The following is a 12,950-nucleotide window of genomic DNA, read 5'->3' as shown; positions in this document are numbered from 1 at the left end:
CCTGACAGACCCTGTTGCAGTAAACAATACCGCTTTTGTCCACAGGGACCACCAAAATCTTCACCAAATTGAAGTTCCTCATCGTAGCTGTCAGTAAAGCCTCGTGGCATCTTACGCTTCATGTCAAATGGATCTTGACGTCTCATGTAGAGCCGCCCCGTCTGAGTCAATTAGTCTACTAATTTGTCATTTTGGTCTTCATCGTGCCCTTTTCTTGCTGAATTACTTATTTCCAAGAAGCTTTTGAGCACATACACAAGATTTAAAGTGATGCTTCTGTGTGATTTCTTGCTGGAGAAACTTGGTTCTTCAAATCCGTGGATAAAATCAACTGATCGATCAGTCGCCATGTTGTGGTCGTGCTCTGCATTGTTTCAATGTTTCCTTAAAAATCTGTTTTTCAGCACTACATTTGTATATTTTTGTGTTTGTCGTCATGCACACATTTCCTTTAGCTGTGGTATCAGATGTTTAGTGGCTGCACCTTTTGTCATCTGTAATTTTCTCTGTCATCACTCATTTTAAATGGCAATATAGCTGATCACACAGCACAGCTGTTGTCATTAGCCGGATCTTTGTTTGTTTTATGTGACGCAGCCCCAGCGGAGCAGCTTGGTAATGGTTATCGGTCGACATTGTGTTAATTTATTAAATTTCATCTCTGTCCGTTATCTGACAACAGGAACAGAAAATCTGTAAATTTAAACAATTAAACATTGTATTTGTGATCAGAGAGTGTTCTCCTTACCTTATATACAAAATACATTTGTATTTTCTCTGTTTATCTTTATCTCAAAAACTACAAACATGAAACATTTGTTTTGCTGTTTGCATAAGTTGGTAACGCATGCAATGCATTATTAAATATTAAGTAAACTCGCAATACATTTGTGCACATACATTCTAGAGGTCACTACATACAGGAACAGTGTCTCTATTATATAGTTGGCCCACCACAAAGTACTGACAAGTAGATTTGTTTTTTAATTGTAAAAAGTCTTGCCTGGTATTTATCTGAGTCACAGTTCTTAAAGTATCAAGATTGTGGAAAAACTACTAATGTAATTTTTTCCCCCTAAACTAAAAAAAACGACATCATCGGACTAAAAATAGAGCTCATGAATAGCGGAGAGAGAGAGAGAGAGTGCGGAGCAGGTGGTCATCTTCCTACCGGCGAGGATGGCAGCAGATCGTCTCCAGGCAGCCGAGCTGGACCCGGTGGTTAAAGAGCCTTGAAGTGATTCTGGCCTGAAGTCATAATAACGATGCTGGCGTTTATTGTATGTGCACCCTTAACTTTATTTCACAGTACTTTGTCTGAAAGCAGATAACATAGTATTAAGAAATAAAATAAAAAAACACATTTTTGTGCTCTTGTTTGTTTTGACGCACTTGAACAACCACGGTTGGTCTTTCTAAAGGTTTTTATCAACACTCTTATCAGACACAGAAGTGCTACAATATGCAGTATAAAAAAACATGTCGCTAGATAGCTAAATGAACTAGAAACCTGACAGCTCTCAGAGGATACTGAAATGCTTTTATAAAAATAACAACAAATGGAGACTCGTCAACAATATCAACATTGAAATGAAACAAAAGGAAATTTACACTTATACACATATCCCAAAATCTTAAGGCGGTTGAAATATTAAGTCAGACAACCAAGTTACCACTTTAGAAGGTGCTTACATAACACGTTCACATCAGGCTCATGAACGCTTCATTTCACATCAATGAGTAGAAGCAGCGGCATGACACACTTCCATGAAATGGATGCAGCATTGTGACAGAACAAATACAAAAGGGATAACTTATACTTATACTTACACACTCAATGACCAAAGGGAGAATAAGGAGTTTAATAATATGCTATCACCTCAACACACACTACATAGAGTTGGTCTGTCCTGCTTTTCCTTCATGGCTATTGAAGTGTTTAATATTCACTGTTTCACCTCAAAGAGCTGTTCTCTACTTTTTAATAACCCTCCCCCGTCCTGCATTGACAATACATTTAGAGTTCATTTATTACAATTCTTCAGATGAGTGGGAGAATTGAAATACTGATTTATTGATCATCCGCGAATATGGAGTGAGTCATCATGAGCCTGTTTCGGAATACGTTACATAAACACCTTACAAAGGAAAAAGCATTAATATTTACTAAAAAAAAAAAAAGTCATGATATACAAATTCACAGCCAGTAAGTCAGAGGATTCAGTTTCACATTCTCAAATTTTACTCTATAGCACGTTGATATTCGTCTGGTACGTAGCTTTCATAATATACAAAAAGATTTTACAGCCTAGCAGTAAATAAAACAAAACTTCTCAGCAAGCAACAAGGCCCATCCGGAGAACAAACTACTTTCCAGCATTAATCGGATCAAACATTATGCAATTCAACACACTGGAAGAAATATTGAAGCAAAGGAAAAAACACAGTCGTTAATAGCATGAAATAAATATATATTTTTTTTACATAAAAGCTGCCAAAGACAGATCAGAATATGTATCTGTTACATTCATCCATCGGGCTCTCCTGCAGGGACGAGCAGCGGCCTCTACCTAAACAACAGGTGGCAAAGAACAGCTGCCTCCCCTTTAACATGTTAGTGATTAATAGTCGGCTTTCAATACCATATCCTGGATGTGGATATTAATGTATCCCAATGTTTTCAGTAACTGATACAATAAAAAAAGGAAAGAAAAATGGACCTACTGCTGTATGTTCTTACGATTCTTTGACCGTGAAGAAATATTGTAAACATTTCAGCTTTCTCTACTTTAAAGATACAAATGATGGTTCAAGGAACTGATGATTGAGACTTTCCTCACAGCATGGAACACACTGCATCTTGTCTGCATTAAGTCTGTCAGATTCCATGCAGTGAATACCGAGTCGCGTGATAAAGGGGACATTAAAACTGAATCCGTCTGGATCTTTTAAATGCATGTAAAAGCTTTTAAAAAAAGAAAAGAATTAAAAAAACAGGCGGTGATGGTTAGAATGACAAAAGGTTCAAAGTGTCCGTTCTTCAGCAACAAGTTCTTCTAAATGAACAGAGCTCCATTTGATAAACCTGATTCATCCACTAATACTTATCCATTTACACAGCAAACATTGCAAATATAGATACCCATATCTGTACATAGTTTTTGTTCAATTAAATATATGCAGGGAAGGAAGGAAAAAAATGTTCTTTTCGAATGAAGGGTCCAAATAATTCCTCAAAAACTGTTGAGGTTTCAGTAGACATATCTTCATATAGTAGTTTCATATTACACAACAGCAAATCCACTGTCACAGGACTTGGCCATGCGATACCCAAAAACCTATAATCCATTGTAACATATATATATATATATATATATGTTATTAATTCGCAATATATTTTCTCTTCAATCGATAAACGTTTTCCCGATGAATGCTTTACATAATATGACAAATTTAAAGACTCTTGAACCCATTTTCCTCACAGTCAAAAGAGAATGTGATATACGTGGTGAGCAAGTAGTTGATTATAATATGGAAGTATCCATTGATTCAATTGTCCAGATGAGGTTCTTGTGTCATCTCTGCAATGTGTGGTCCATTTTAAAAACACCTCAAGAGGTTATGATTTCTGTTGGGACGATACACCTTTCCAGTAGTCTAAAATATCATGCAGGTCCTCATCCTTTGCAAACTGGACTTTCTTACGCAGAGCGTGGCCCGCGGCCATGTACTCCTCATCTTTGTGCCGTTTCCGGTGGAGTTTGAATCGCTCCCAGATGCTGTGTGAGGGTTTGCAGTAGTATTCGGGACTGGAGGAGTAGCTTAGATTGTGATAATGTGATGACATCTGGGAATATGCCAAGTCTCTGGAGCGGGAGTGAGTCAGAGGCTCCAACATGGAGGATTTGTGGCCGCCGGGTCCTTCAAGCTCCTCTATCTGAGCGTCGGGGTACGAGTGCCGGTGGTCGTTGTACTGACGGATCTTCTCTGCCTCGGCCCTTAGAATGGCGGCAGCGGGCGTTACAGTGAGGAGGGTCTCTCCTTTTGGGGAGTTTTTTTCTGTGTACTTGGATTCAGAGCGATAAGGCCTTGGGCTTCTCATGGGCCCTCCTGTGGCAGTGCTGGGCCTCTTTGGCGAGATGTCAGAGGTCCGATGCCTCTGCAGAGAGTGGTGATAGCTGTCCGTGTACACTGGGGAAAGAAGGCCGGATTTATTCTGTGGGTGCTCTGATATTAGCACGAGCTGGGGCTCTGCATTGGACACTGCACCGGATTTCCCTTGAAAGGAGGTGGACTCTGACTTTAAAGCGTCGATACAGTTGTTGATTATCTGATTGACTTTGTCCACCTCTTTTGCAATGGTGGAGATCTCTGCCACCGAGCCCTGGCTATTCCCAGCCATTCCCATGTCGCACTCCCTGCGTTCATGGTGTTCCACGCTCCGCACCTCCATGTAATTTCCTTTCATCATTTTAGGAGTATCACTTATCTCTTGAAATTTGTACTGCTCCATTTCCGCCGCCGATGGCAAGTATGGCATACGCGCCATGCTCTCCCCGGCCAACAACTGCTTCTGCGACATTCGAGACATAGTTGCTCCGTCCAGCTCTTGTCCGTATTTGAGTTCTATTATGTTTTTCTTCAGACTACTGGCTCTTTTGTGCTTTTCATCTCGCTGACGCTTCCTACGCAAGCAATAGTAGACCACACCCAGGAAAATGACCATGCTGAAGAGGCAGCCCAAAATTGTCATAATGTAGTGAGTGGCAGTTGCATTGTTTACATTTCTAACCGTCCCAGTCAAAGTGCCAGTAGTGATTGTCAGACAAGTGTGGTTGTGTCGAAGAGAGTTACGTATTGAATTGACACAGTACGTGTAGTTAGTGTGGGGTTTGAGGTCGTTGAGTTCAATGTCCTCCTTTATATTTTTCAGGTTTGTAACATCGGAGAAAAAGCTGTTGTTGTACAGAGAGAGGATGTACATCTTCTTGAAGGGGTGCGGAATCTGAACCGTGATGGTCGCACCGTTATTTGATACTTGCTTCAGTTTCATCAGAGTGTTTACTTCCACGTAGTTAATGATGGTGATGTCTTCTGGTTCTGTGCCTGAGGGACAGTCTTCCATCCCACAGAGTGTCATGTCCGTTGGGGGTGTCGTGGACTCAGGTGGCATAGGAATAAATGGTGTCACGTAGTCATCCGTACACACGGTGGTGAGCATGTGAAGCGCATTTCGGAATGTTGGATTGTTCGGATTCTGGCTGAGTAAACTATAACCGGAGACGCCAGGTGGGGAGTCGCAGACCATCCGGTCATTCGTCCTGTTTGGGAAAACTGAGAGCCATTTGACGAAACCAAGTAGTTCACATGAGCAGTTGAAGGGGTTGGTGTAAAGCTCACAGGTGGTCAGTTTAGTCAAACTGGTGAACGTGGACCCGTCTAACTGCTGGATTCGGTTCATGGAGAGGTCAATGTTCTCGATGTTGGGGCATTCCCAAAAGGCATTGGGTGTCACAGTCTCAATCAGGTTGGCCTGGAGGTAGAGGTACTGCAGCTTTCCTAAACCCCTGAGGATCCCCTCTGTCAGGTTCCGCAACTTGTTGAAGCCCATTTGAAGGACTTGCAAGTTGAACTGAGCAGAAAAGGCCCCATCCTCTATGTAGGAGATGTCATTCTTCGTCAGGTTCAGGTAGGTCAAGTTGGCAAAGCGACTAAGGGCAGAATAATGGATGCTTTTGATTTTGTTCTCATTCAGACGAAGGTCCACAATGGTGCTGTTGATATGCTGTGGGATGGCCTCATAAGGTGGTTGGTTTTGGCTACAAATTGCAAGCCATACAAAGCCCTTTTCACCCTCAATTAACCAGCAGTCTCCACTGACTCTGCCGATATGAGTCAAATACACAATGGCTACGGACCAAAACAAGGCACTCATCACCACACCTAAGCTGCAGGCCATGGGTGCTTCTCGGAGAGTAATGTGCAGGGCCCAAAACAAATGAGAGGAGGGTGATACCGCAGTGGTTTCAGTGCAGCTGAGATCTTGTTGGAACGTCAGCCGGATGTACAACTGTTCTCCGAGCCAGAAACAATCCTTTTATTTGTCTCCTCCTCATTGATGGATGGTGATGTCCTCATGTACCAAACAGAAAGATGTTGAGAATCAGCCCTTACACTGAGTTTCTTTCATTGAGGTTCGCCTGCAGTGAAAACCGCCTCAGGTTGGCTTGTGCTTTTCTCCTTAGCGTTTACCATCATTAAATGGTCTCATCCTGTTGTTTCTGCCACTGTCTTCCTATTTGAGTCTCTCTCATGTGCACGGAGGAATAACCTGCAAAAGACAAGAACACATCGTTGACATTTATTACATTTTATCAGCATAAGAAATGTACTTATATTGCATTAGCTGCTATTGAAATGTTGCATTGGAAGCCCTGGATGCATGTTTACTGTAGGCCCTCCTTGTTCTTTCCCCACCAATTATTTTGTCCACACGTTGAGACGCGTTTGCAGTCCCTGTGGCAGACTGCAATTTAAAAACTGTTGGCCAATTACCACTTGACAGGTTGGAGAAAGCAGGGTCCCTGTTTTCACACCATTAACCCGAGGACTGTCAGACGCAACTGAGGCTGGCCAATGTTAAGAAGCTGCATTAAATCAATTACACGACACCACATGAAATGACACTTTGGATGAGTGTAATTCGGATTTTCCTCTGAAAACCCTGAAATCCTTTTGAGCACTGATTGTAGGGGGAAATTGAGCACAAGGTGTGATTCTTGGATGACCCCAAAATTAAATGTTATTTCATTATTAAAGTTACAGTGTTGCTTCCAAGTGTAGAGATTATCCTTCTTTCAGTCGACGGATTCAGAGCACGACCTTCCTCTATTATCTCTCTAAATCTGTCATTATTACAGCCTTCATTACTGCGTATAATTGTCCAAGGGTATGGCTACTGACACGGCAATGAACTCGACAAAAAACATGTTATGCTGCCTGCTGCTCAGGTATGCGGTAGTGCTTGAAATTCTGCAATCACCAATAATAATGTGTCTTTTGAAGCAATTTGCCAAATTGATTTTTAGCGAGAGGATGTTTATACTCCACTGCAGGTTGAAATTTATGAAGTAGATCAAAGGGAACACAATTTGCAGTAGTCAATTAAGTTAGCTACAAGGAGATTAATGTTGGGCAACCTTCAAAATATTTAAGATTAAATGACAATAGTATTAACCACTAATTAGTAATTAACGAGAGTTAAAATGTGCTGGAAATGAATCAACCCAGAAATATTGAAATGAGTAGTACTCCACTCTGCTCTTTTAGTCCTCCAGCTCGGCCTCTGACAAAGGCCAACATGAGGTGCCTTGTTGGGGGACACATGGGGTGAGGAGGTGCTTTTGTGTGTTAGAGAACATGGCTCCTCACAACAGGGATAAATACATGTGACAGTTTATGGCAGAGAGAATATACTTCAAGTTGAAAAAAACCCACCTGCCATTGAAGACCTAAAGGCCATTCCCGCTGTCATTTGACCTTTTTCTGAGTTTAGTTTATCACATTAAAATCACAAGTATTGTGTTTTCCTCCTCATACATCAAGTCAGGATACAACAACTGAAATTGTACTTGTTGGGGGGATTGCGTCTTATATTAAGTGTTATGGGACACTTTGACTGGTAATTGGACAAACATACTTCAGATTTTGTCGTCACAGCATCAAAAACGCATCTTATTAACCGGCCTGACAGCCGCAAAGAAAATGCTGGCAATGCGTTGGAGTCCACCTCATACCCTTACGAAACCCCAGTGGTTAGCTAGTTATCTTGACGTGGTGAACATGGAACTCTCAATAGCTAGAATGCACGGTATTAAAGAAAAAACTATTTTATCCTGGTCTACGGCTTTAAGCAAAATCCAACAATGTATGTAAATGTTTAATATTATAATACATTCCCCTGTATAATATTTGTAGATGTATGAGGGGGGAGGGTGTCGCTAATAGTGGGAGGGGGTAATTAACACTGTGTGTATGAATGTAGGTATGTATATGTGTGTGTGTGTGTGTACATGTATGAGGGTGTGTATCTGCGTATTTACATATGTATGTGTATTTGCGGGTATACTCCGATGTATTGTTATTTTTATTTGTATGATATATGCATGTGTATCTTGTATATACATGTATTGTACACAACTTTTTCTTTATATGCATATCTAGAAAATCAATAAAAACAAATTGATCACAAAAAAGATTTTGTCGTCTCAAAGTAAAGTGTCTTCACTGAAACATCACTGCTAATTTGCCCTCTTTGTTTGACCCTAAATACGATGGGTATCAACTGGGGACCAGCAGCAGTTTTGAACTAGTCTGAAAGTTTAATTACTGGGGACACTGTGTGTTTTGAGTTTCTCCTGTTCTTCTTTTTAGAGTTCAATCCCCGGATCTTCTTGCAGTGAAGCACGGAGCCGACTGGACCACCCAATAACACATCGCTGTGGTTTCCACATTTCATATTCACAAACAAACCCCCCCAAAACCCTACAGTACATAGGAACTGCAAGCTTGCACATATAGAGACTTTATCAGAATAATAACTAATAACAGAATGATAGTAAATCTGCTGTTGGGGAAATAAGCTTTCCAGCTCCGAATCAGTAAACACTGTGCAGTACGCTGATAAACTGATAATTGGAGCGCTGATAGTGTAATCTGACGTGTTGCATGTTTCACATAGACTTGAGCTGGCCTACAGGGTGAGCTTATATGTGAATCTTTAGCTCAGAGTTCAGCCAATTTTTATTTATATTCTGCATACTTACTGTAAATGGGGAAACTGGTATGTCTGCCTTCCAATTCCCACATCAAATGTGGTAAATGATTGCATAATACAGCAAGCTGCTTTGCTAAGTGCTGTATGTGTTGAATAAACGCTGTTATTTAGTTTCGCGGCAGACGGCGCCACGATAGCTCGCTGCGAGTTTCATTCAACGGTGCATAATAGACCGCTTTTTAAAACACAAGTGAAGGTGCACGGAAACCATTTTTTTTTATCGCAATTCTCTTTTCGCTCACACAAATGATCCGCAATCGGGCCGAGATGATTAAGTAAAAGCACCGGTCAGCTAGTCGAGGGAGATAAAGAGGAGAAATGAATGCTGTGATGGAGGACACGGCAACAGAATGCCAAAGGCTGCCATTACAAAACCACCTTCATGGCGACAAAAAGAGCAGCGGCAAGAGGAGCGTTGAAGAAAAGAACACTCTCAAAGCCTCCGGGAGGAAAGAGGCTCCAAATCAAATGTTCCATGAAATGATTATGAAAAAAACACAGCTCTCTGCAGAATATCTAGCAAGGCAAAGGATCTCTTCAGGAAAAACGGTGCCTTGATATCGTTCCCCAGTCGATGACCTTTATTGCAAACACCGCTCGGCAGAGACTGAGTTCATCTGACCTGATCTCCGCCCGCTCACAGCGTGGCGCTGGTTCAACATCCTTCAGCGACTAAATGGAAATTTAAGTTAAACCGGAGAACTCTCCGCTCAATTACAATGCGTCGGCTGTGTTTTTGTTTGCCCACAGTGACTCACTCTAGTGAGCCTCAAAACCGATTCACTGCATAAATCACAGCCGGGCTCCAGTCCTGCATGACTGTGAACACATGTACACACACACACAAAGCATGCTTAGCAATAATAGTTGATTCTGTACAGGAGCGTCTGCATGCAGGTTTCAAATTAAAACACTGAATCTTAACTCTTGTCCCAGAGAATCCACAGCATATGCCAAGAAAAAACAACCCCGCGGTGTTGAGTTGTTTGGGGACAAACAAAGCAACCAACTACATTAAAATACTTTTTTTTTCTACTTTGGTTTCATGCAAATCAGATCATATCGTATATGCAGATCTTGAAATAAGCCAAAAGGCATCCAGCAGGGCACGTTGCCTTTTGAGAGCTGAGGTCTATTTGCCACCACAGACCCACTTTCCATAATGGCAGCAATCTGTATGGTCCAGTGCTAGCCCTGAGTGCAGCAGGCCAGAACACCCAAGGCATCAGAGCTGAGTATATTCCCCTATCAGACACAGGCAGCCATTCCACAGTCTCTTTACCCATTTAGGCTTTATGCGCCGGGTAATGAAGGCTTTTCTTTTTCTTTTCCTCGTCTGTCTGTGGATAACCTATTGAAAGCCCTGCTCTTGAACGACGGTTCAAACACCGTCTTGTACATTTCCCTGTTCCGGTCGCTCGGGGGCCCTGTTCATGCTTCACTTCCGCTCAAGAAATCATCGGTTCTTCATTTCATGAAAAAAGACGACAAAACATCACAGAGGCGGCTATAAATGTGTAGAAACGACTCTATCTTTTTGTATTGAAAGATTTTTTTTGGCAGCATCTAAAGCGGCTCAGATTTCAGCAAAAAGTTGTCCCGTGGAAAAAGTCGATACGGCCTTCAAGGGGAGGGTTGAAGTGTTGCGATAGTGACAGGTTGTGTCCTACTTTAAGGAGGATCTCGCGGCTCCAGTGGCTCTCTGTGTCTGGCTGGATTTCTTGAAACGTGAAGCAGATGAGTCGTCTTCTACTCACTCGCAGCTTAAGGATTGCCGCTCCGCCACAAGAGCCAGTGCTTCAAGGCGAACTTTGACAGAAGCTCCAGAACGCCACATTGCGAAGGAACAATCTCGACACCGCTTCGTCTCTCTCCCCTCACAAACAACTGCACATCCCCCGCCGTCCCTATCTCTACCCCTCAGTTCCCTTCTGTTTGTCAGAAGGTCTGACCAGACAATTCCCCCGTGAATACTAAACACATTTCTTTCTGTTCTATCTCCAAGTGTCCAAAAAAAAAAAAGAAAGCGTGATATCAAAAGATCTGTTTCCACAGTTTGAGGCCGTGCTGCTTCTTGTTTCTCCCCGGGCTTCCTATCTTGTTCTTTGTGATGGTGATTTGGTGAAGGTGCCTCAATCTCCCAGGACCCTCCTCATCCATACCAATGACGGCCCTTTATTTGATGTCATTGAAAATGTATGCTCTCCTTGCCGGGGTGAATGAAAGAGAAGTAAAGATTGGAAACCAGAAGTGGGGAATCAATTGAGTTTAAATGGAACTGCTTCTCTTGGGGAAGGAAAACATTGTGCTCATTGAGGTACTGAATTGCTTTGCAGGGAAAGAGAACGGGGGCGCATATGCTCGGGTTATGTCAGAGGATATGAAACTCATACATTAATTACTCTGGGAATATTGCCTGGAAAATAATTGATGGTCATGTCTTCATTGACTACTTATTGCTAAAAATTCAGCACTTCAGTAGACAGGAGCTCAGCAAACTTTTTAGTTAGTATAACCTAACTAAAAAGTATGGATTATTGTATGCATTTGTCATCCAGACAAAGACTTTTATTCCTGCGTGGCAATTGGAACTTCTTGCGGCTGCAATAAAGTAATAACTGTGGTGATAAGATATTGTATTCGGAGTTACATAATTTACTGTCAGTGATTCGATAACACAACTTTCCCTTAAAGTGTTCGATTTAACATCGTTTGCCTGATTCTCACAAGTGAGACCATTTCACATAATTTCACATAATTTGAAACCTGAAACCTCCTTAATGCCGAGAGGAACTTCGGATTCAGGTAAAAAAAGAAAGAATAAGAAGTATTGTGAGTACTGTTATACCTGCAGATGCATTGTAATGTGGAATTGTTGTGCTTTGTATTTGGTGAAATTCTGTGAAATGGGTTGAAACATGTCCTGCCTCTGCCTCTGATGAGTGTTTTCGCATCAGAACTCAATTTTAAGAACATTTCAAACCATTTCGATGTGTTAAAGTTTGATGTAGAACAATGACATGTCTGGTCCGGTTGGAAACGTGGCCTCTGCTTTCAAATCTTTCTGGCAAACAATGAGGGAAAATGGCAGCCTTCACTTTGGTATTTTCATGCATTGTCTCTGTGCTGTAGCTCCTTGACATGTGTGCCTTAGAACGTCTCTTCACCCAATGTTTTAGTAAACGCAGCAAGTTAAAGCATATTGAGTGAAAAAGTTATGTGGGCAGTGTAAACTAATTTGTTTGTTTAAAAGTCACAGTAAATACATTTTCACTACAGTCACGCTGTAGAATGGATTGCAGCAATATATTTGTTTGAAGTTAAATTACCCAAAATGTTTTTTTTGTATTTCATTGTTGGTAATATAGTTAATGAGTTGATGTTCATGTTATGCACCAATACACCCAAATAAATTCTGTGTATGTAAAACCCCAGTTGGCAATAATGAGTCTGACTCTGCTGTAATTCATTAGTCATCGCAGCTGTTTATTGAACACCTCACGTCTTACTTGCCATTTAAAAGAATGAGACATTACTATAAGTGTTGAAGAAACAAATCTAAAAGAATGCACATAAACATGTATTTGTGTTACTTCTCCTCGTAATCAAACATCCTGGATGTATTGGAGTTTTTCCAAGATGATTAAAATGAAATTAAAGGACAAGTATCATCTTCTTGCTGCCAATTAGTACTGCTCCCTTCTAATTAGCTGCAAATAAGCACGAGTGTGTTACGTATTGCTGAAGTGTGTGTTGATCTCAATTAATGCTGATGATACATTAGTGCTAAATGTCAAATAACAGAACCTTTTCGGATAATTAAGGCCAAAGTCTGCAAAGGTTGGGCTGATGCGGATGAGCGTAGGCATCCTGAATTTGAAACCAGTCTTTTGGAAAGTTACATTCAGCCCACTTACTACTTGGTATTCTACACAGGTGTCATACTTTGTGAAACTTTAAATGACTTACTGCCCTGCCATCTCTTGTAAATTCCCAATATCTCACTCTATTGTTCTTCAGTGTATCAAGAGTCCTCCACAGGCTCATGACCTAGTATGAGTCAAGCTTAGACGAGAGTAAAAAAATCTCATTACAAACTAAAAGCTCTACTTTG

General features: G+C 41.3%; 1 protein-coding gene across 1 annotated transcript; it reads right to left on the bottom strand.

Annotated features, from left to right (window-relative positions):
* Window positions 1-3,619: 3,619 nt before the first annotated feature.
* Window positions 3,620-5,971, bottom strand: elfn1a (extracellular leucine-rich repeat and fibronectin type III domain containing 1a; the record flags this gene model as incomplete). The annotated part of the gene is made up of 1 exon (XM_079233390.1): window positions 3,620-5,971. The coding sequence occupies exon 1, from the start codon at window positions 5,957-5,959 to the stop codon at window positions 3,620-3,622; it is 2,340 nt and encodes a 779-aa protein (XP_079089516.1). The 5' UTR covers window positions 5,960-5,971.
* Between the last annotated feature and the right edge of the window lie 6,979 nt (window positions 5,972-12,950).

This window comes from Taurulus bubalis (assembly GCF_910589615.1).
Source record: "Taurulus bubalis genome assembly, chromosome: 17".
NCBI lineage: Eukaryota > Metazoa > Chordata > Actinopteri > Perciformes > Cottidae > Taurulus > Taurulus bubalis.
The sequence above is the reverse complement of the archived record's forward strand: the minus strand, read 5'-3'. Positions and strand labels throughout refer to the sequence as shown.